Here is a 24,300-nt window from a genome sequence, read left to right as displayed (position 1 = left end):
ACTCACAGCTTGCTGGTGTTCACCTTTAGCAGAATAACAGCCTTCCATCTGTCTCCAATATCACCTCCAATTTGACTGGGATTAAAAAGGATTATCTTCTGATAGAGCCATGCCAGAAGTCAAAAGAGGAGCTTCTTTGTCTCTGTTCACTGGAACCTCTTCTGAAGGGGTGTCTCCTTCAGACTTGCCTTCTCTACACATGCCTCCTTGTATGGAAAAATTGCTGAACAAAAGAAACTGAGTTAAGGTGAACAACTTCAGTTGTATTACAAGTTTTAAGACATAAGGATGTGATCTATTCTGAAAGTCCCTGATGATTTATTTAGTGGGAATATTTCTACATTGTTTCCTTTAACATCAGAGAAAATGTGCCTTTGGAGAGGCACAGCTTTTATCTCATCCCTTTTAAAATCACACCACTGATCTCAAAAGAAAGGCTATGCCATGTCAGAATTTAAAACATTCACCTTATGGCTGTCACCCAAAGTAGATGAAATATATGCCATTGAGTTTTAAATGACTGCTTATGCTGCCAGTCACAGTCAGATCCTGAATAGAATCATGTAAATTTCCTCTGTTTCCCTGAAAGTGATGAAGCTGAATCTTTTTATACCAGAAAAGGACCTGGCCCTTAAGTTTCAGTGTCTTCCAAATCCAAAGTAATTTTATCCACTTGAATAATTTATCATCATAACCTATTTTTCATTAATTTGACTATGCTCTTGTTCCTCTCGGGCTTGGTACTTACAGCATAGCTCTACTGCGAAAAACAACGATGTGAAATTAGCACTTTCTTACTCAGCAGAACCCTTTCCTGTGAGAAGTCAGAAAGAGTGCTGCTTAACTTACCATGAAAAGTACTAAAATCTCTCTTTTGCCCCTTCCCTGCTTTTCTCCCAAAAGGACCAGTGGAGCCAGGGGGAAGCAAACGGGTCAGGATTTTTGTCTCTTTTATTTATGTGACAGCCAACCAAGCTCTGGGGCCACCTGGGCAGCCTGTGGGTCTCTGGGTTGTGACCAGCATGACCCTCCTCCTGCTGGCAGTGAAGCTGTAGCTTCCAGCAGAGCTTGCAGAGCCGCTGCCACTGATGGCAAGTGAAAACAACAGGATTTCCCACTTCCAACTGACGTGCTCAGCTCAACAGACACAGACAGTCCTGTGTTTAAAACTAATCTTAGGCATAAGGATTGCAGGAGGATGACCACTAAAATTCTAGGTACTGGGAAACAGATGAAGCCGTTGGTTGATGTGCTGTAAAACATCTCAGGTGTGAACACTTCTGTACTAATCCTGAGGAATTTGTTTAGCTAAAATAGATTCTGGAATCAGATTGGGGAGGCTCAAAATCAAGTAAGATCTGGGAACAATTTCTGAATAAACTCGTTGTTCATACAGTGACCAATAAAGTAACATTGGCATAAGATCTCTTAAGGAAGACAATACATTTTGAGGCAATATTCCCCACAGTCTATCCAAATTATTTTTTTCTACTTTTCCAGATAAGTACTTTCTAAAACTCACACTGAAAATTCAAGATTACTATTCCCCAAGAAAGCATATCAATATATTGTAAAAATAGGCTCTTTCAAAAGAACTTGGAATTTTTCTTTGCCGCAGGACATCATTTATTACAAGGATGTTCTTCAAATTTAGACAGTCTCTAACGTATGACTAAGTCTGAAGTCACTTTATCTGTCAAAAGGTAAAGGGCAATTGAGTTATCAGGGCAGCTGGGTCATCAGAATTCATTCTCTTCGGACCCAATGTAGCAAAAAATATCCTCAGTCTTCCAAACAACTGAAGTTCCAAAAGGCCACAAATCCTAGCCTTGCAACAGGCCAACTTATCCAACACAAAGGTCAGCATCATTAAACAGAATAAACAAACCAATCCGAGAGCCAGAAATAACAGATCCGCCTGGGAGGGGAAGGAGTCATGCAGCTGTCTCTCTGGGCCTCCTTCATCTCCACACTTGCACAGTCCCAAATTTCTTTGCACACACACACACACACAACACACACACATACACAGTTGCTCGCCTGTGTTTCACTCCATGTGCCTGTACAATGGGTGCACACATGGAACCAGACAAAAATCCCCCTCAAAACATGGGAATCCATGAGATAGGCCATTACCAAACAGTATGGAAAGAGCAGCTGATGGAACTGATCCCTTCTGATCATGTCCAGACCTCTGGCCCTCTAGCCTTACTCCTCACTGCCTTGCAGGAAATAGTGTTTTGGTCAGGGATTAGCAACAGCTTGTATAGTGGAGAACCTGTTTCTACTTCCAGCTCTCACTGCCATCTCACCAGTTTCTGCCAGTCAAGGCCAGGATAAAACCCATTCTCATTTCTCTGCTTGCCTTCTCACCAGCTGAAAAGGCACAGGATGTGTTCCCACCAGCCCTGGTACTGGCACACAACACTCCCAGCCCAGGATGATGCTCCAGCCCACACCTCCACCTTCCATTACCGCCCTGGAGCCAGCAGCCACCAATCCTCCTGCAGCAACCACCACGCATGGCAGCACAACACTAAGAAGAGGGGATGCTTCTCTCTTTTTGTGATGCTTACTCACAGCCCCCTCTACCTATCTACAACCCAAAAATCTCTCAAATAATTAATTTTCAAGGAACCATGGAAATAACTTAGGCACTTTAGAGCCAAGTACCTTTCACAGATGAGAGCACAGCTGTTTGCATGCTTATTTCCTTCTGGCACCACGCTGGAAATGTATCCTGTGCTTAGAGTCATACTAACCTCTAATGAATTTGATGAGGACACAGACTTAAAAAAACTACAGGCATTAGCAGCAGGCTGTGAATTCAGAAGGGAGACCTTCCTTTCCTGTGTGTATGTATCACAGGGCCAAACCCTAGCTCCAACACAACGTGACAATGCTGCTGTTCCCACACGAGTGACGCCTGTCACACACTGTCCCGAGGTGTGGAGCAGTGGCCTTGCAGCCACAAGCTCGAGCTGCCACAGCAGGAGCTCAGCAGCAAATGTGAGCATGCTGGCTGTGGAGAGAAGCGCCCACCATGCACGACCTGAGTTTTCTTTCACTTTTTAAAATTGCTTTTATAAGCTTTCAGTATGAAGGAGATTAGGTAAAGCCCCATTCTAGGGTGCTGGGCATGAAATTTAAAATACCCGTATTAATGCAGAAATAAACCAACTACAACATCTACAGCTAAATGCTGTAAATAAATGTGCAGTACGAGGAGAGGACAAATCTCAGCTGGGACTTGACAGATTCAGGTTTTGTTCTCATTTCTACCCTTCACCTGTTCGGTGACTTTGAGTAAGTCATTGCTTCCTTTCTATTTCTTTCTGGGTCAGGGACTGCCTGTCATTTTGTGTTCATAGCAGCTGGCATGAAAAGCCCCAGTCTCAGTGAAAATCTCTGGACACTACTTCAATAAAACCAATATCTAAATACCTGTTAAAAATAGACCACAGGGAAGCCTTTTTCTTTCCTTGGTAAAAAGGCGTCATGTGGCAATGAGTGAATATTTCAGATGCATCATTAAGTAAATAAATATATACATGCATAACTGCATTTACACCAAATACACACATATTCAACTATGTTCCTAATTAAAATCTAGAAAACTATCACAACTTTACTAGATCACATCCCACCTCTGTATCTCTAAGATACTAAAGTTTTATCGTCTCACTTCTAATAGATTTGCTATATCTTACTAATAAGATTTATTTTCTAGCTTTGCATAAAACTCAACTCTGAATGCATTTTTTAAAGCCATCATTATCCCAAGCACATGGCACAGAATTGTATTTACGTTACAATGAAACCTCATATTTTTCAGTCTGTATTTGAAAGTAGTTAACATTTTTCGATCCAAATCAATCTGCTTCTCAGCAGTCAGTGCTGAAATAAGCTTTTTTTCTAGTATTTTCAGCATCTGTTCTGCCTTTTCTTACCTCTCCCTCCTCACTTACACATATAAATGTCCATTTATAAGCTTCCAGCTGAAATAGATGCCAAACTTAATCCAATTGCATAAATTCACAACATAAGCTGCAAAAAGTACATCACTGCATGCCTCAAGAATTCACAGCCTCTCTTAAGACGTCTGACAGAATCCCCAAAATTATACTAGCAAGATTCAGTACTTTGTTTCCACGGATGTGCGGCAAGGTTTTCGTTCTTGCTGCGAGCACTTGATTTCTGACGTAAGTGTTGAGGTGTGACTTGCAAGAGCAAGGAGTTCAAGGTCATTTATTTTCTAGTCTCAGTGAGTAAAGCATTGATCTGCTAAGCAGAAGTAAGGGTCAGGGAACCTTGAAATAGAAGATAGTAGTGCTACAGATCACATTAAGAACAAATAAACAATGAAAACATTGAAAAATAATAAAAATTAAAATAAAAGTAATGGGAGCAAAGGTAATGGGAAGTTTTGAAAACCTGTTTTGGGCTAAAGCCATTGAGTTCTCTGAAAGTTTTGAGGTCTTATAAGGTAGGAAGTGTCACACTATTTTGGATATCTGGTCAAGCCCTGGTTCGAAAACTAGAAAGCAGTAACTTACAGATTGATTTTGATTGTTAATGTACAGACATCAACTGAGATGGGATATTGGTTGTAAAATCTGACACATTCTGACAGGTGAACACACATTTTAAATGTTTGGGTTTTGGAAGGAAGCAGACAGCAACATTGAATGACAGAAATTTTAAACACCAAGGATAAAGATTTTTTTTTTCCTTCAGATGGTATATTTAATTTTTCTTAATGATAAAGTTTAAAGACACATGTATTTTGACAATGTTTTTCATCACAAAAACAAAAGGTAAGAGCAGCAATTTAGAATGACTTATTCAATGAGATCATTAAAAATTCTTACCTTACATAATTTTAAATTTTAATATAAAAAAGAAATTTATAATTGGATGCAGAATAGTATTAGTATTTTCAAATGCTGCTGGATTGAGAAATGGCTGCTTTTTATTTGTCAGTTCAAGTATCCCTCTGGAAACAGCTGCAATACTTGAACTGTAATTCTAGTTGGCAGCAAAAACTGGTCACCGTGTCAGAACTGTTCTGACAGAGTAAATGACTGAAGGAGCAAACCTGCAGGGAAGTAACTTTATTTTAGAAAGAAGTAACTTTATTTTCTTTTTTTAGAAATGTTGGCTGAGCGTGCATCAGTGGGGTCCCATGGGTTCCCCTGACCACCATCCCCATCTTTAAATAAGTAACAAGCTACCTCCAGTGACAAACACTTACCCACCCATCACTGCAGCAGCACTTCTGGACCACTGATACTTCTGCCACCAGCAAAAGTTCACAATTTGTCAGCTCAAGAGCCTGTCCCTTGCTAATGGATGACTTTTGAAATGTCTGCTCAAAGTGGAAGGGTTCATTTATTTATTTATTTATTCTAAAGAGGTGTACAAGCAACACACCGTTTGGACTCTGGTTTCTTATACTAGTCCCCAGTCTTCTTGATTGTTGCTTTCCAACAAAGGAAAAGGCAATGAGGGTGTCAGTGCAGGAAAAGGCAATGAGGGTGTCAGTGCCCAGCCTGCACAGCCAAGTTCTTTTTTCTCCCTTGAAGACCCTCTCAGGCGTGGCAAGAGAATTATAGAAGGCTTGCAAGGACAATACTAAATCCATGGACTAAGTCATCCACTGGATGAGGCATCATTGCCCTCCCACAGACATCCTGAGCCCTGGCCCCCAGTGACAATTTTATCCTTTTCATCTCTTAGTAACAGAATAAATAGTCCCTCTACAAAGGTGCTGTGAAGAGCAACAAAACAACACAACTGACACTTCCAGGTAGGTAAGTCACAGGCAAATCACTTATACCCTTATTCAGGAAAAGCTCTGAAATCCTTCTGAGGAATGCAGTGATGACTGAGGCAAAAAGAAATATACTTAGCAAGACTCTGGGTGCAAGTTGGTGCTCCCTTTGTCACCTGTAGCAGGCAGGTGAAGAAATGGGCCTCTAAGGTAAGCCTGCTCCCTGATGGATAGAGAAATATGCACAGCTGGAGCATGCAGCTGATTTAATCTTAGGGCCCCAGAGAGAATGTGAATCTGTGATGTGGGGAGTGGGTAGGAAGGAGGAGAAGCAGGATGGATGTATGGGTCACAGAAATTTCTGTTGCAACACTATCCTCATCAAAGACAATGTACAGTGGTAAATGATGCAGATAACTCCCTGAGCTCTTACAGGGCTTTACAAACTTCCACCAAAAAGAAACTTTTTACAAGTGAACCACTTATTTCATTTAAATATGTATAATCAGAGTCTTTGAAGTTGGGAGACAGATGATCAGGATTTGCCTTTTGATCTTTCCAAATTGTTTTAGCAAGTAACAACTATGCCTGAAGTCTTTTCTGGGAAACTTTATTAGCAACGATGTTTACAACGATCTTAGAGACCAAGGTTCTCTTAGTACTGCTGTTAAATAATCTTCCAGAAACTGAAATCTTACAAAGCAAACTTAGGGTCTACAAATAACATCGTGAATTTTATGTTAATTTGATTGAAATCCCCAATCAAATCAGCTAAAATTCTATTCAATGCTCTGTACATATTCACAATAAAAATATTCTCGGATCTTTTGGATTCACACAGATCCCTGTCTTGTTCTCTATTCATGTACTTGTACCCAGCTCAAGTCAATTGATCTTGCAAGAAAACCTCTAGCTCAGAGAACAGAGAACAGGCTCTGAAGCAAAGGAAGACTGATTTTATCAGTAAACCAGAGCCCCCCTCACACCTACAAAGGAGCAGCATAAGCTGCCTAGTTATAAGCTACAGCTGTTCCACTGATCAGCATGAGTGCAGTGATAATTTTTACCAAGGCAACTTGAAGAGGCTTCCCCTCCTTGGTGGCTGCTGTAAAGGACTGTGCTCACATTTCACATTCTACACAACTCCTGAAATCAACAGGAACATTCACAGCCACTGCTGTTAGACAGCCACACACAGAAAGACACTGCGGTTTGAATAAAGGAAACAGGATTTTTTTTACCTTTTGTTTTTTGTTCTGAAGACAAGGAAAACAAAACTGCTTCAGGCAATCTTCCTAGCCCACACACAGCAAAAAAGGGAAAATAGCCCACTTGTAAAAGCAGTTATCACCAACACTTTATTGAGGAAAGCCTAAAACTCATTAACTGCAGCAACTGGAATGCAGGAATTATTTTAAAAGTTTGTTTTTTCCAAGCAATTTCTGGGTCAAAAAAGAAAAAAAACAGTGCTGGGTTCCTCCCCCTATATGATAAATTCAATCTAATTTAATGAAAATATTTATGAATAAGACTGCAGTCTTCTTACAGCTGAAAAGTGAAATTGTATATAGGAATAATGAAAGTAATGTTAAAACTATGAACTAACAATTCCACTGGGGTTCTTTGGTGATGTCAAATACGCCGAAATTTGCTAAGCAATCATACACCTGAAAATGAAGTAATTTTCTGTTCGTGAAACATATGAAACTGGTCACAGTTAAGAGGAAAAATAAAATGGTTTACACAATTACACTTGACCCTCTAGCACTGCACCATTTCATCTTACTGCTAGAAGCAGATGGGCACTTATATAAAAGAATTTGAAATACAAAAGTCTTGTGGACAGGAGACTTGCTGGTGCTGTTCAAGCTTCCTACTCTTGAGAAGCATTTCAGCTTTTTATTTACCGACTGAAGCTAAAAGAAGTTACAATCACTTCTCAAAAGTCAAATGGCAGCAGCATTCAGCAGAGAGCAGCTCCTTGCCTTTCCTTGGTTTTATTCCCTCCATTATTATCATTCTTTAAATTAGAGAATGTGCTTGTTTTTTTCTTTTCTCTCATCCTCTGAAATGGATTTTAAGCATCAATCCATTAAGAAAAGGCAAATCATAGAGCTGGAACAAGTGAGGTAGTGTTGTGGGCTCAAGTGTAAAAAAGCCCCCTTATTTAAGTGCATCTCACATTGCAAGTGTAGAAAGGTATGCTTCTGAAAATACACATATTGATTAGCTCAGAAGTGAAACTTTGGGAAGACATTCGCGCAGCCTGAATTCTTCAGCTTCATTTGGTGTCTACTTTGGCACTTTTGCAATGAAATGCTTCTCCTGATGTCCATCCCACACCTACAGAGAGGCGCTTCAGACAATTGCTGAAGAAGCTGCTCAGTGCAGAGTGGCCATCAGGCAGAAGTTTTCTTCCATGAGTCGGCACAAATTCCTTGGGCCAGACTCATGCATCCAATGCTGCTCCATACTTTAACACATACAACTGTGGGACATGTGGGACATGTTTAAATGACTGGCCAAAAAGGATCTTTCTTTCAGGAAGAAAACACATGGCAGAGGAAAGTAAGGGTTCAATCTGTTTCACTTATCAGAAAAGAAAGTTGAAAAATGACTCCACAATACCTACCAAGGGACTGCATTAACAGAGAACCAGCTTAATGGAAATGAATGGCTCGAAGCAGCAAAATTAAAAGAACAAACAACACTGATAACCAGTGGGAAAAACCACCAACAGACACAGTAGATTTTTAATTTCTGGTGCTGTTCAGAGCTTTTATAAAAGAAACATCTGTCTGTCTAATACAAGCCACAGACACCAAAAAAACCCAAGGAAACTGGGTGACTTAAAACTGCACACCACGTTGGGGATAAATTCTGCCCTTCTTTTGACAAAAACTGTTTTCAATGAATCTCTCTGGAACAGCACTCATAGAGAGTTTCTAAGATACCATTTCACAGTAATGGCCACACTGGTATCTTCCTGTAAAAAAAATCCATTCAATTAGACACCAGCTGGACAGAACAAGAAGCTCAGAAAGAAACTAAACTTGTTAATGTAAACTATATGTACATTCTCTATAAAAACTGCCATTCTCTTGCTTCATAATTATCTTCTCCTTCAAGTCTTGTAACAGTGATTTAAAAAAAAAAACTACTCAATCTTCCACACACATCTGCGCCACATTTCAGATGTGACATCCATTGTTCAAAGCAAAACTGAGTATCTCCTTTTAATTACTGCACCATTTTCTGTAAAAAGGGCCTGAACTTTAAAGCTCTGGTTTAGCAGACTCAAGAAATAAATTTAGCTGCAAAACTTAAGTTAGGTACATGCTTAAGTGCTCAGCTGAATGAGTTTTTCATTATACTTTTGTCCCCCTCACAGCATAGTTCATGCAATAACTTGGCTGGTCACTGACAACACAGCACTTAGACATAGGAGACAATTGTTAAACAGCCTTTCCTCCTATTAGCTTTGGAAATTAATACTTTATTACTTCATACAAGACAGTAAAAAGAATAAAAATAATTAACAACTTTTCATAAAAATTAAAAGGATTTAAACCCAAATCTTATTAAAAAGCCAAACTTAAAACCAAACTAAAGAAATACTATATTTTCACACACTTTTAAAGGAAGATATTACAATTTTTTTTTTTATATCAACAGGCACTCTTCATTCATCTGCAAGAAACTAGGTTAGGTCTCCATAGGCCACAGTCAGAGTTATTAAGTAAGTAAATATGCCACTGCTTCTGTGCCCTCCTTTTATTTCCTTGCTTCTTCAGTCTCCTCTGACTCTCTCTCTTGATGCTCTCTTTCCCACCTCAATTCTTTCAACTCTTGTCTGTACTTCCGTTCAATGAACCGTTTCTGATGGGCCATCTGGGGAAAGTTATCTGACACAAGGAGAAATATCTTACATTAATAAACAAACTGGTAACAGAGAAAGCCTCAACTCATTTTGTTTTAAACTTTGATGCTATTAGAGGTAGGGGGGAACAATGTTGTTCCCATTTTCACTTATTTATTTCTTATAATACATAGTAAACCAGGACTGTTTCATAAGACTTTGGTTTCTTTGTGATTTCGTTACATCTGTTTCTCCTGCTACAAAGCACCGCCAAATCTAATATACTCACAAAAACAAAATATAAAATCCTGGTATAGCAACATGGCCAGGTATTACCTGGATTTTACATTCTGTTCCCTTAGCAACAGGTGGTTGATATTGAAAAATGAATGCGAAACTACTGTCAATACTGTCAGGGTTTTTTGTCTTGCTCCCACTCTGAAAAGCATGAGCCACTGGTTTCAAGCATTGCACAGATGCTTCCATTATTTTTATTTTGTTTTAGACCATGCAGAATCAACTACATGCCCCACACTATGGCGGGGATCCTAATGGGAAAGTAATAGTGTAGCAAGATGGAATGCAGTTGAGTCTGCTCTGAAAAAGTTAGTGCTTGGCTATGTACCGGAAGGCAGCCTTAGCACAGTCTAAGAGCATGGATGAGTGAAGACTGCCTGGAACAGACTGGACAAGGCTGAGGTGATGGAGAAATAGCTGGGGAGATGGATGTTTCTGCTTTTAGGCACTTGTCCATTGGCTGATATGTAGGTACGCATTAGTACTGAGACTGCAAGAACAGCTTATGTAAGTGAACAGAATTGCTCTCACTTTAGTGCACAGCTCACAGAATGTGATATTTTCTGCATGACCAGGGTGCTGACATCCACATGTGTTTGTGCTGTGGAGACCTGCACCCTCCAGCCAGTCAGAAAGCAAAGAGGTGGCAGAGTATGTGACAGGCTGCAGCTGATGGTGAGTCCTGCTGGGATCACACAGAGCTCTGGGAACAGCACTGGCTACCTGATCAGTCTGAGATAAATGCAAAAGGTTACTACACTGATCTTTAAAGCCATAAATTTGGTAGATGTCTCAGCAAAGGATTGCTCTCTCTCTTGCTGGCTATTGAGAGAGAATTCAGTTGAGGCTTCTCAGGGAGGAGTACCATGGCATCAAGCTTTTTCCTCCTTGGCACCAAGCTTTTTCCTCCTTTCTCTGGGTCCCAGGCAGCATGGATTCTCAGCTAGAGAATGCAGTGCAGAAGCCACATAAACTGCAGGAGTTTGTGGTAGAGCAGAATAACTTTCTACTGCTTTGTTTTACTGGCCAGTGAAATTTGTGCCCTTTATTATACACACTACAGGAATAAAAGGTTTATTCATCAGTTATTTACAACTTGAGCATAGGAGAGTATACTTATTTAAACCAGAAAGCAATCTAAACAAAATTGGTTTTAAATTGCTGTTGTTTTTAAAAGCACTAGTGCTTTGTTTAATGGAGTTCTGGGATATTTTGTTGCTCATGTGCCCCATAAAATGAAAATCAGATTTTCAGCACTGCCTGTAACATGATTCTTTAAGAACTCAGCTTGGTAGCAACCTGTTCTAATATGTTTAGAACGGTAAGAAGGAAACTCATATAATAAATTCATCAGGGCTATCATATAAATAGGTATATGAAAACCACTTTCACTTGAAGTTAACTACTTATGCATTAAAAAACCCAACAAACAAACCAAACAACTCTACTGCACCACCATATACATAATACAACAGAGCCCTTAAGGGGCCCTTAAGGGTTGTGTAACCTCCATCCCGAAAGACAATTAAAACTTGACTGGCAAGGCACAGAGAAACTAACTTGAAACTTGGCTCTGTTTTGAATTGAAGGGCAGCAGGAGCACAGTCCTCTAGAGTTCTATGGTATTTAAACAAATATATATGTCAGAAGATAGCTGTGAAGTCCTTGGATTGACAGGCCATGAAACTCAGAGCTCTCTTGAGTGGTGATACTGTCACAAGAAAACTCACTCAAAGAAAACTTCAGTAACATCTTGCAGATGCTCAGCAGAGAAGGGAAGTTACATTTTCCTACTTGTCAAATTTACTGGTGGTGAGAAGTATATACTTAGCAGATGGATATAAAAACATATCTGACCTACACAGATTCATTGCCTTCTGAAATATTTAAGCCCTCAAATTTCCAGATGCAAAGATAACAGATTAAAAACCTTTGACACCTGAGGAACTGCATGTGCTTCCTTTGAATGAAATGCAAAAAATGGACTTCCCATGTTCTTCTCAATAGAGAATTTCTGCTGCAAAAAATGCTTGTATTCTATTTGCTTGCAGGTCACCCATACCTGGCACTTTAACCCAGCTGACCAAACTTATTTAACATAAAAAGCTTGCCCACACTCATTCATAGCTGAGACTACATTTCAGTGAAGGACTGCTCCCATGCTGGCTATGCAGCATGTAATTTAGAGAGATGTATACACAGATCACTGGATCTGCAGCTGATATTAACCCTTCTTGACAGATAAATATCAATTTAAATTGTTGGGGACCTGCCTCTTAGATTTTAACGTAGTCTACTGGTAATATGGGATCAAATTTTATTTTCTAAGGTCACACTTGGCTCCCCCCTGAAATAAAGGGCAAGCATCAGAGACTATGCAGTCTTATCCCACTGCATGCATAAGCATGGAAAACCTCAACGAAACTTTACTGCACAGTGTTCCCTTGAAGTTGCATCCCCTGTAGCTGATCAGCTCCTGTTAACAAATACCTGTTGGGATCGTATTAACTTCAACTGCTACAAAACTGTCTTGAAAGTACTAAGAGAAAATCCTGCTGCTTAGAAGCTGACAGCACTTAACATATGTGTTCTGCTCAAAACTTATCCCCCACAAAATCTGCACCTTGCCTCACTAAAGAACAAGGAAATAAACTATGAATTCTCTGTTGCCCAAATATCTTACATTTTTCAAGTGCGTCCATTGCAGCTCCCATTTCTGCTTGCTGAATACTGTGAAAGCCAAACAAAAACATGTTACATGAGATCTAAGCTGTACAGAATAAACTAAAATTTCTGACAAAGTGGACCACTAGTTACGCTTTTGTAATGAAACTTTTTGAAAAACCAGCAGCTTGTAAGTCCCAGAGTGTATGAATATCAGCCATTCCATAAACATGTGAGCAATAGTACTACAGCTCCAGTAGAATATTTCTTGACTTAGACCATTAATATTAACAAAATATTCCAGTCCATTCTTCATTAAAGCATTTGCTTTTACTTGCGAGAAAAAAAGGAACAAGATCACAGATGTGTCAATGTTAAAAAAAACAATGATATTTTTATAACCACCATCAGATTTGATAGCATAAAATGAGGTTTTTGGGGTTCATGGTTGATGTCTTTGAATTCTTAGAACCATTCCAAAATGCCTAGAAGTAATAACCTCAGAAAAAAAAAGATGTAATAGTGTGGTACTCTTAACTTGCCACAGTAAGTTGCATAGTAATCCAATAGCAAGTACCAAGATAAAGACACTATTTCCTGGAAGCTGTTCTGCAGTTAGTGCTACAAGAGCCACAAATAGTTAGCATTGCCAGCCACCTTGAAGGCAAATTCACCAAAAAAAGCATAAGATTCAAAATTATACCAACATTGAACCCTTCAGGTATTCCTAAAGCAGAGAAAAGAAGACTCTACAGCTTTCCTTTCCTATGGCAGACCATACAACATAGTCTATCTCCATGGCTAGTAATTTTGGACACCACCACACTCTAACATCATGTGATTAATTTTTTACTTTACCTTGGACCTTTACCACATCCTATTCTTTCCCCTTTGAAGTAGACAGCTACTGTGTATGTCCTGGCATGAGAAGGCCCCACTGTCTGCAGGGTCCTGAAAAAAGAAATATTTTATTCAAGCAGGGAGGATTAAAACACAGAATCTGTTTGTGGCACATAGCTCACCAAGCTTTCAGTCTGGTCAATACATATAGAACAATTAATGCAAAACACAGAGCAAGGGTTGAAGGATGTCTGTATAGATCACATTAACCCAGAGATTACCAGAACAGTATTTATATCAATCATGTTTGTTACTCCAGGCTCACTCAGGAGCACCACAAGAAAACTAAAACTTTATTTAACCTAAAGGCAAAAATGCAAACTGTAACATGAAGTGTTCAAACACTGGGAAAACACTTGTAATAAAGTAATAAATTATGCATAGCTGTGCAATTGCAAGCAAACACACCCATACAATTATGCGTGTACTAGAAAGTTTAGTCCCTGAGTTTTGCAGGTAGCAAGGTTTTATACGGACTCTGTATTAGACATGGTAGCTCTCTACACTGAATTATCACAGTACAAAGAAATTTTCCATCAGCTTTGAAAAGTTAGTTTGTCACAAAACAAACTTTCCATTTGACCTGAAGCCTAGGACATACATCAAGAACCATCTGAAAGGGAAAAGGTAATTCCCTAGATGTGCAATGAATTGCTTCTTTTGCAGTTTCTTACTGCTGTGCCAAAGCTCTCCCCACTTTCAGATCAAATTCTGTCTGCTACCTTGTTTCTTTTTAGAAGGAGCACAAATTTCACATCAATTTTTAAAGTATCTAACTAAAGTACTCTATCTCTCCATGCAATGTGACAAGAGCAAATAAAACCTACCCTAAATTTAAAAGCAATAGTACTGACTGCAGTGAAACAGATAACCCCAAGAAAAGGAATTTAACAAGATAATAGGAAGATAACAGCGTATTACTAGGTCTGAGCTGTACTATAAAAATCAATTTATCATCACAGCAAAACAAAACAAACATTTGGTACTTGATATTAAGTGGTTTTTACAAAAATGGGAAATTGTTTTTTATTGAATTCATCCCCCTCAGCCCAAGACAAAGCCCTGAACCCTCACACAGAGAGACAGAGGAGTCAGACCTGCAGAGCAAGAGCACTGGCTGCAGTGTTAAGGGGATGGCACTTCTAAGTGCAATGTGTCACTGTCACTAAACTGCTGCACTGCACTGGAAACCTTACCTCAGTACCTGCGACAGATGCACTTACACTTTTATTCTTCTTATCTTTTTGATATAATAATCCCAACAACACAAGCCTTGAATTTTCATAGCCTTTATCTCTTCTTCTGGGGCTAATATTGCACCCTTTCCTACATTAATTGAATGGATATGGATGCAATATACAGCCTAAGGTTTATTATTTATTATCTTTTCGAAGCAGTTATTACACTATTTAGCAGCTGCAAGTAAAAAGGGAGATCTATCCCATCCAGCTTCAAGTATTTAACTGAGGTGTACAAGTTAAAAGGTTCAGTGCCCTGAGCTCTCTGTCATTGAACACAGGAACATTTGTCAGCTGAACCACACAGCAAAAATGTCCACAACTAGTGGTGCCCTTCAGTGCCTGTCTGTGGATGAGAAACACTGCCTATAATCAGCAAATGTAACATAAGGCATATTATGTTACATATTATTATTTTTGCATAAAAATATCAAGAAACTTCATATGTTAGTGAGAATAGAATGGAGATATCTTGACCTCATAACAAAATGGCCCTTTCTTTAACTCTTTTAATACTGCCATTCCTTACATTACAAGAAAAACAAATAGAGAATCATGCCAATTAAATACTCCACTCCAAAATAAAAACTCTATTTTTCCCTTACAACTGTAAAGGTTAAATGCTCAGTAACTCTTCCTTGTAATGGCTTAAACACCTAAGGCTTAGAAAATAGTATTTTCCATCTTCAGACAAAGAAGGACTATAGGGCTTGGGTAACGACAAGAAAAGCAAACTATGGGGAAAATGTAGAGTGACTGATCACATCTTGCTTCATATACAAGGAAGATTTATAATTAGCTGGTATCCATAAGGAGCCTGTTCTTACTTGTAGAGAGGAATGTCCGGTTCTTTTCCTTCTGTCCTGAGAGTCAAGCAGCACTGCTGAAGCTGAGATTTAGGATCATTCCAATCTTGATTTAAAATAAACTCCTGTAGGAAGTCCACAAAGATGCTTTTATGATTGAGAGATTGCAATAAGGGTTTCAAATGCCACAATGTGTTAAAATACAGTGGCAGGAAAGGAGGAAATCGACTGATCATACCTTTAGCCGTGGAAAAAAGCAAACATTCATGAAAGTGTGAACGTATTCCAAATCTTTATCAATGTACAGGGCAGCAATAAAGGCTGGGGGGGGAAAAAAGGTACTGTCACTCTTCCAAGGAGAGCATTATTGGCTTGCACTTTTAGAAATAAGTATCTCTGAATACTTTAAAGCCATATTCAATTACATTTCAGAGCAGGAATCTGATGAGGGTATTATCCTGCATACTTGGGGAAAAAAAAACATCAAGTTGACCAAGAGATTAAGTGATTTACCCAAATCCACCCAGTCATTTAAAGTGCTAGAAAAACATTCTGCTTCTAATCTCACATTTTAACCAGGAGACCATGAATACTTACAAATAAATCACTACTGGGTACCATAAAATTATTTAGATATAAATCACTCCTGTTTGTGTGCTATTTCCATTTGTTTACAGGATTTTGCAAAAGCCAAGTGGTCTGAATGGCTTGCAAAATACATCGAAATATACAAGACAGGGATTAACTTTCTTTGCAGAATATTTATCATTGTTTCCATTTCATGGGAAAGAAGGCTGCACAAACTTCCAAAAATCGACTAAAAATAATTTCATTTCCATGTAGCCTTTCCTCTTGTGGAGTGACCACATTAAATCTCCTCAAATGCAGACAAATGAACCACAGAACTATTCACCTGCTGAAGGAACTTTTGGTCTTCCAACAGTGTCAAGAACATACTAATTAAACACTTAAACTGCTGTTAAATAGCTCAACTCGGAGTGTAAGCTTTAACTTTGAAGACATGCTTCTGACCTGGTCAATTTCAACCCCGCACTTTCTAAGCCTTCAAATTTCTATCTCCAATTATGCCTCCTTCATGCTTTTATACAGACTTCAAAAACCTAGGTTAGTCTTCAAAAATCTGGCTTTCAGAGGTATAGGCATAAATCATTTGGAAACCTGAACATACATTTTTAATAGCGATTTAGGGGATTTCTAATGGCTTTCTTAAACAAGCCCCAAGGAAAAGGAAGTCATTAAGTACGAAGTTATTATAACCAAATTAACTCACATTCCAAGAGATCAGCCAAAGTCTTAGTTCGAAGAGTTACAGGTCTTTTTGTCTTGTCGTTAGTGATGGCAAACTCCTGCATGCCCAGCTCTTCTGCTACCTTGGCCTGTGTCCTGTTGTTCACCAAAGAACTTCTCAACAGCTGCAAAAGAAAGAAGTTCCATTACTTAGTAAAAATCACCAATAACAAACTACAAAACCTAGGAGAGCTGGGGAGAAAAAGTTACTTTTATCCTTGAGGTTTCTCACTTCTCTCAGTTTACTGACATTTAGATTCAGGGCATCTCAAGTGATTTATATAGAGACACAGTCTGTCACTCTTTCTACTGGTGATTTTTCTTTCTGTTTAAATTCTTCTTACCAATCTTTACTTATTCTATGGACACATTACTTCTGTATATATGCCATGCATTTAAAATGCTTGCTTGTGAGCTTCCTTGCAATCACGCACCATGTCTACATGAGTCCTGTACTTTCTCAGCTAATCTCCAGTTTTCTAGTTTAAGTAATACACAGTTGTACACATTTTCCTACACAGAGTAAGTAAACAATATTCTGGAGTTCATGGAACAGTCCCCAGTGTCCACCAAATTATAAATAAATAGGTGGTGACTCAAACAAATACACATTAAAGCAAGATAGTTCAGTGTTTCAGAATGAGCAGATGAGGAAGCTGCTCCATTCCTTTGGCCAAAGAAAAAATACACAGATGGACAGCCTGTATGCACTGTTTGCTCTGCTAGAAGGCAGCACAGCTGAGCCAATACATCCCGGACACAGATCTGCCCTAACGTGTTCCATATATGACAAGGTCAGGGATGTGTCATGAAAATACTTAACCTTGGCTCCAGACAGATTACTTAAACATAGAGCTCTAACAAAGACACAGAGCTCCCACACAGCTTAAAGAACTATTTTGGAATTTTAGGGAGAATTTCTAAACCTTTGGAGAGGTCAGCATTTTTCCTGCTTGTTTGCTTTTTTGCTTTAAATGGAACAGCATTAAAGAAGTTACAATTACTACAGGAGGTAAGAGTGAGAAGTAAAGAATGTCTCTCTTTTCCACAGTTTACGTGCAATCTAGACTTGAGATGCTGCACACACATTTTTTCCTTTTTTTGTCTTCCATATCACATTTGCTCAGCTTATTAGATACAAGTTATATGCTACCTGGCTCCAGCACGTCAACTGAGCTTATGGAAAATCAAGATTTATTTGCTGCACTTGATACTTCATCTCTCAGAACAGATAAACAAAGAACAGTATGTTCATAATTTGTTTGTCAATGATATATGAAGCAGATACTCACAACTTGATCTTTGTAAACTAGGCAAACTGCAGATAGTATTATTACCTCTCTCCCTAACCTTTGTTTAAACTCATTTACTACTTGCTCCATTTCAAAATTCTTTCCTTTTATGTCCTTAAGATAAGTAAACTGTACCTTCTCCAACAATATATAAGTACAGTATCCTAATATGTAATCTATGAGACAGAAGTGCAGTGTCCCATGACAAAAATCTGTTTCTTGTAATGGGAGAAGAACGATTTCTTTTGTTTTGTCTGCAGACTATTTATTTTGATGGGATCCATAATCATGATTAGTAGTATCATAAAACAAAGAGCAACACATACACTACCTAGTGAATTAGAGATAGAAAAAAAAGCCAGTTATCCTCTAAGCACTGTGGTTATCAATTTGCTCTATATTAGAATTTGCCTCCTCTACAAGTGTGATCAGGCAAGAAACTCAATTCCTCTTAATGATACAGAGAAGACACAGTCCCTGTGCCTTTCCAGCAGCTTTTTTAGAGTTAGTCTCTACACTGGTAACACACAGATCACTGCAGATGCTGTGATACATGATATGCTCAACTGGAGCCTGGCTTTAATTACAAAGCAATTTTTTCCCTAATTCTTCCATCTTCACCCAACATACCACTACCCACGACTGTACCCAAGAATGTATCCATAACTCAGCACTGGAGAAGCTGTATCTTCCAACATTCAACAAAATGTCAACTTCTCTTCTGGTACATTATTTGGCTATCTCCAAGTATCACTTGTTCTCCTTTCTTTTTCTTAAACATAATTATTTTACAGACATCTCTCCACAAGCAATCACTCCACACTGGGAAGCCACTGCATTGCCAGTCAAATAGAATCCTTGACCAAAATTGCCCTCAACACACCAGACACCATTTAGTTGATGTTCTACTATTACTTCAAATTTAACTATGTCCCCAGATGACAGGAGAAAGAGCTTAGTGTTTGCAGTTTCTCTTCAGATTCCACTTTATCAGCCTCCTTTCTCAGATGTCTTATTTCATTTGTCATCAAATCTAAAAGCATTTTAAGACAATTTTCTCTACACATGAACATATCTCCACAGTTCAAATTTTAGTTTAGGCATTGCCTGCTCCTTCGTATTTTTATGTGTTTTCAGCATCTACTCTACTCTAACTTTGCAGTTTTGCCTAAAAACTGAAGTGTGCAACTTTTACTTTCCAACTCACTAATCATTACATTAAGCAACAAAAAGACATTCTAATCATTGTTCTGAGCATTTACACCCATTAACAGCAACATCCCATATTCTTCCGGCCAAACAGTTCTTGCAAGAGTTATAAGAGCACAGATGCCCACATTCTTAAAAGTCACGTAGAAAGCAAAAAATCCCACCAGGCTTTATACCCTATCCCCTCAATGGTGCAGAAGAATCCATACAAATATAACTGAAACTTAAGAAATGGGAAAGAAAAACTCAAGTAACTTTTAGTCACAGCATGTCCTTTTTTCTTCCTCTTGTAAACAGCTTTAGCCCAAAAGATTCAAGAATCATACTCTTGATAACGCATTGCCTGCTAGAGACTTAGCATTGTCATGACTTTATTGATCTGAGGGAACCACTCTAAAATCAGGCTACTTCTTAACTTTACCTAGATAACTTGATTAACATTCCTGACATATGTATTGCTTTGCTCATCAAGTAAACTAAGAAAATTTAGTAAGCCAAAGAAAATTTGTTACTTTCAAACAAAGCCACAACTCACCAGCTGTAGAGCTAATCAGGAAAAATCTACTTATACTATCATGCTGTGTTTAAAGTACAGTAAATTGTTGAAAGGCCTCCAAATTTAGTTGTTCAAAGTCCAGATAAGAGAGGCTAAAAGGCTATAGCAATCAACAGATGACTATAACTATATTAAAACTAAATTCAAAAGCTACCTCAGGAAGTTCAGATTGAAGACAAGAGGAAAAGCAGACTAAAATAAATAGTAAAAACCTTTTTCATCAGGATGTATAACCCTGCCTATATGCATGTTCAACAGACTAGAAGACAGGCATAATAAAAAAGTCACATGATATATCTATTTAAATAAATGGTTTAAGACACCCATCTTTAAACAAGAACTAGTCTTGGCCCTCAATTTTACCACTGACATCTTTAAAATTTTTGATCCACTTCATAGACTGACAGAAATTATTGCAGCGGAGTCATAAATCACCATTTTCTATTCATTGCAGTGCTCATGACTTAAAATTAACAAAGCCTTATTAAGAGCAGTGGTTGCTGAGGCTTCTTCTATTAATCAAACTCCGAACAATTCACTGGCTGCTCCGATAATTTCGGTCTCCATCCCACTCTTGCTCTTATGGAGAATATGATTGATGGCAGTCTCACCGTTAAGTGCCCTTCATGATGATCGGGGAAATGTATGAATAAATACTCTGTGGCTACCAACTGCATTATGGAGTCACCCAGGAATTCCATCCTCTGGTTGTGGCCTCTGAAAAATGAGACATCAGTGCAGCAAAATCAATAAGCACTCATGAGGAAAAAAACAAAAACAGCATGCACACACAAATTAAAATGAAGAGTGATCTGAAAGTGAGCCTTGCTCATTTCCAAACACATTTAAGACAATTTTTCAATGTTAATCAGGTGAGATGAAAACACAGCTCATTACTGTAGTAACACCGACTTACAGCCAAAAAGAAAATCAGGATAGCTACAAATAAATGCAATCATTAGATTACAGATCACAGACTAAATGAAGGAGAAGAGCAGCTAACATCGAATCTGTATTGGGATAAGATCTCTATCTCAAACTTGTTTTAAGAAAATGAACTAATGAATGCAATACTTCAACAGAGAAAAATGTCCATTCACAAGAAAAGAAAGGATCAGGGTTTAAACTCATACAAGATCCTGGAGAGTGTAAGCACTGATAAGAAGTTTAACAAGGGCAAGTGCCAGATTCTCTGTCTGGGACAACCCCAGTTGTGGATATAAAGTGGAGAATGAGACATTGGAGAGCTGCATTGTGGAAATGGACCTGGGGGTCCTGGTCAATGGCAATTTGAACATGAGCCATCAGTGCCCTGGCAGCCAGGAGGACCAAGTGTGACCTGGGGGCTTCAGGCACAGCATGGCCAGCTGGGAAAGGGAGGGGATTGTCCTGCTCTGCTGTGAGCTGGGGCAGCCTCACCTCCAGTGCTGGAGGTAGTTTTGGGAACCACAGTAAAAGACAACATTAAGCTGTTAGAGTGTCCAAAGGTGAGCAACTGTGATGGTGAAAGGTCTTGAGGTGAAGCCATTTGAGGAGCAGCTAAGGTCACCTAATTCAGCCTAGAGGGGACTGAGGGGAGACCTCACTGCAGAGGGGAATGGAGGGGTGGGTACTGATCTCTTCACTTTCATGACCAGAGACAGGGGTCAAGGAAATAGCATGGAGCTGAGTCAGGAGAGGTTTAGGTTGGATATCAGGAAGAGGTTTTTTCACCCAGAGGGTGGTTTAGCACTGGAAAGGCTCCCCAGAGAAGTGGTCACAGCAACAAGCCTGAGTTCAGGAAGTGTGTGGACAACACTCTCAGGCACACGGTGTAATTCCTGAGGTGTTCTATGCAGGGCCAGGAGTTGAATTTGATGATCTCAATGGGTTCCTTCCAACTCAGCATATTCTGTAATACTGCTTGCTTGAAAATAGGGCCTGGCAGCTTTGCAAGCAACATAACACAGGGGCTGTGCTTGGATCAAAGAGTGTAATTTTACTTCTTTTCTCTGCCCAACTGTACCTTCAGGTATGTTTTGCTAAGGTCTCAGGAGTGATGTACAAATATCAGTCATGCAAAAAGCTCAATCAACACCAGTATAGGTCTCTAACACCTTCTACAGTCTTTCCCAAGGTATTTGCTATTGTGTACTGTCAGAGGTGGCACACTGAGCCAGCTGGGCTTGTGAACAAAACTGCTCTATTCCAGGAAATAAATGTAACATAGTTTGTTTACAAACTAGGCAATCTGGAACACTCTAACAGAAGGGCCAAGAGAGCTACGTGAGGACTCTTCCTATGTACTCACAGAGTCAGATGGTTAAAGCCTACTGTCCTCAGAGTGAATGCACGTGCTAGAAGTCGAACGTGAGTAAAGATGACTCCAATTGCCTCCTCAAACTCCGTAAGCTTCTGAAGAACTGGAGAGGTCTCAATGAGTTGCCTGTCAGTATTGGACTCCTGCAGCTGCAAGAAAAATGAAGTGTAAGTAATGACAAACTCAGACTGCTGCAGAAATTTTCAGAGAAAAGCAAGCATTTTTTAAATCAAGGGCAAAGAATACAATGAACAAGTTCCATGGACAGCTGAACTGAGAAAACCACGTTTCCTCTGCCTTTTGGTCTTGACTAATCATCAGCCAAGGATAAATTGAGCTCTGATGTATGCTTCTTTAACAGCTGACGCTTTTAAGCCCATCACTTGCATGTCTCTACATGTGGATGCATTGTAGCATAATAGAAACTTTCACAAAATATGTACAATTGTATATTTATGCATTTTCTAACATTATCACATTGTCTGCAACTGAGCAACACATTCAAAAATTATTAGAAAAGGGCTGGAAGACTGACAGCATGTCAAGATGAGACAAAATCCAAATCAATTTCTTCCACTTCCCTTAAGTATCAAAAATCAAGAATAAATACTTTAAATATGAAATTTAAAAGGGCACACTAACACAAGAAAATTAAAATTATTGCTTTGGGTCAATATCTTTTCTTATCAGTTTCTTGTCTGATGTCATTATTGTGATGACATTGTTAAATGCCTTTGTGGAGCTGGAAAATGGCTTAAGTATTTCCTCCACCCATTCTGAGCATCTCTTTGGTATAGTAATGCTTTAGAGGAATTATCAAGAAGGATGCCTAAAAGAAAAGCTTTTTAAACTGGCATTGAGATAATTTTTGGTTTGTTATCTGCCCCTTTTCTATTAATTGATTACATTCAATTTGTCTTTTTTCTGTACAGAGCATTCAGTTCACACTTTCACAGAGCTACATACCCTTGCACCAAAATTCCACACTTGGGTGAAAATGGTCATTTTGGAGTTCAGCTGCTTGTGGAGCTGAGACTGCTTTTTGCTTCATCATGCACAACCCTTTCTATTTACCTACACTGCTTTTTAAAACTCCATAGTGAGTCACCCTTGCATTCTCACAACCAGGGTGCAATTCTTCAGTCTGCTGTTGTCCCTTCTACTTGAAATAATTTGGTACTGTCAACAAACTGTCACCTCACTGCTCATCCTGTTCCCTAGGCTGTCAATGAGAACAGCCTGTACTTGAGCAAAGATCCCGAGGGAAATCTGCCAGTGATCACCATTCCTTGCAAGATATGGTCATTTCACTCCTTTTCTCCCTTTCTTATATTTCAGCCATTCCTTTTAATCTGGTAGGGACTGACATTTTTCATTGAAGTTGGGTTTTTTTATTGCTTCTTAAAAAAAAAAAAAAGATAAAATTTTAAAAGCCTTTCCTGACTGTCTTTCCAACAGCCTCTCAGGAAACCCAGCAAACAGAATCATCTGCATTATCACATGCTGTTTTGTCTCCTAAAACTTCCCATACATCTGTGAGGCAGGACTCATCTTTACATGCTGATTCTTTCTAGAGTCCATATATATCCAGATAACCACTAATTATTTTTTAGACCATTTCTACAGACTTGGCTACTGCCAAATACACAGAACTGAAGACCTATAACTCTGTTATCTTACCCAGGTTTTTTTTTTTTTTTTTTTTTTTTTTTTTTTTTTTGGTTTGGGATCTCATTCGGCATATTGTTACAGTGATTTTTAGTAATTTTTAAAAACTATGTTTTTCAGGTTAGCTGTGCCAAAAGGCAAGCCTGAGCTGCCTGTGTTTCACCTGCTGGCAAAACCCCCTAAGATGGTTTTGGGATGTGGAAGAAAACAATTTTCATCACACAAGTCAAGGTAGTAGTAAGAAACTATAAGCTTCCTACACCGATTTGCTAATTTCTAAGCAGAGTGTAAGACTATGAGAAAGCAGGGATGAAAAGGTTAAAATAAAGTAGGAGAAAAGAAAGAAATTCACAGTAAGAACAATCTTCTTTGGAGCTGCGTGTGCCACCACACAGGACAGCTAGTGTTGAATCTCAAAATGTTATCTTCCA

At 38.9% G+C, this 24,300-nt stretch overlaps 1 protein-coding gene across 3 annotated transcripts in view; it reads right to left on the bottom strand.

The window, feature by feature from the left end:
- Window positions 1-6,984: 6,984 nt before the first annotated feature.
- DROSHA (drosha ribonuclease III) overlaps window positions 6,985-24,300 on the bottom strand; it is a 72,966-nt gene continuing 55,650 nt past the window's right edge. For all 3 annotated transcript variants that reach the window (XM_030969502.1, XM_030969510.1, XM_030969519.1), the window contains 8 exons: window positions 22,193-22,350; window positions 20,514-20,619; window positions 16,829-16,970; window positions 15,776-15,858; window positions 15,559-15,662; window positions 13,452-13,544; window positions 12,613-12,659; window positions 6,985-9,678 (listed from right to left, as the gene is read on the bottom strand). In XM_030969502.1, the coding sequence (XP_030825362.1) occupies window positions 9,548-9,678; window positions 12,613-12,659; window positions 13,452-13,544; window positions 15,559-15,662; window positions 15,776-15,858; window positions 16,829-16,970; window positions 20,514-20,619; window positions 22,193-22,350 (864 nt within the window). In that variant the 3' untranslated portion in view covers window positions 6,985-9,547. The remainder of the gene's footprint in view (window positions 9,679-12,612; window positions 12,660-13,451; window positions 13,545-15,558; window positions 15,663-15,775; window positions 15,859-16,828; window positions 16,971-20,513; window positions 20,620-22,192; window positions 22,351-24,300) is intronic.

The sequence above is a fragment of the Camarhynchus parvulus genome, chromosome 2 (genome assembly GCF_901933205.1).
Source record: "Camarhynchus parvulus chromosome 2, STF_HiC, whole genome shotgun sequence".
NCBI classification, from domain to species: domain Eukaryota; kingdom Metazoa; phylum Chordata; class Aves; order Passeriformes; family Thraupidae; genus Camarhynchus; species Camarhynchus parvulus.
This window is presented reverse-complemented; position numbering and strand designations above follow the sequence as displayed.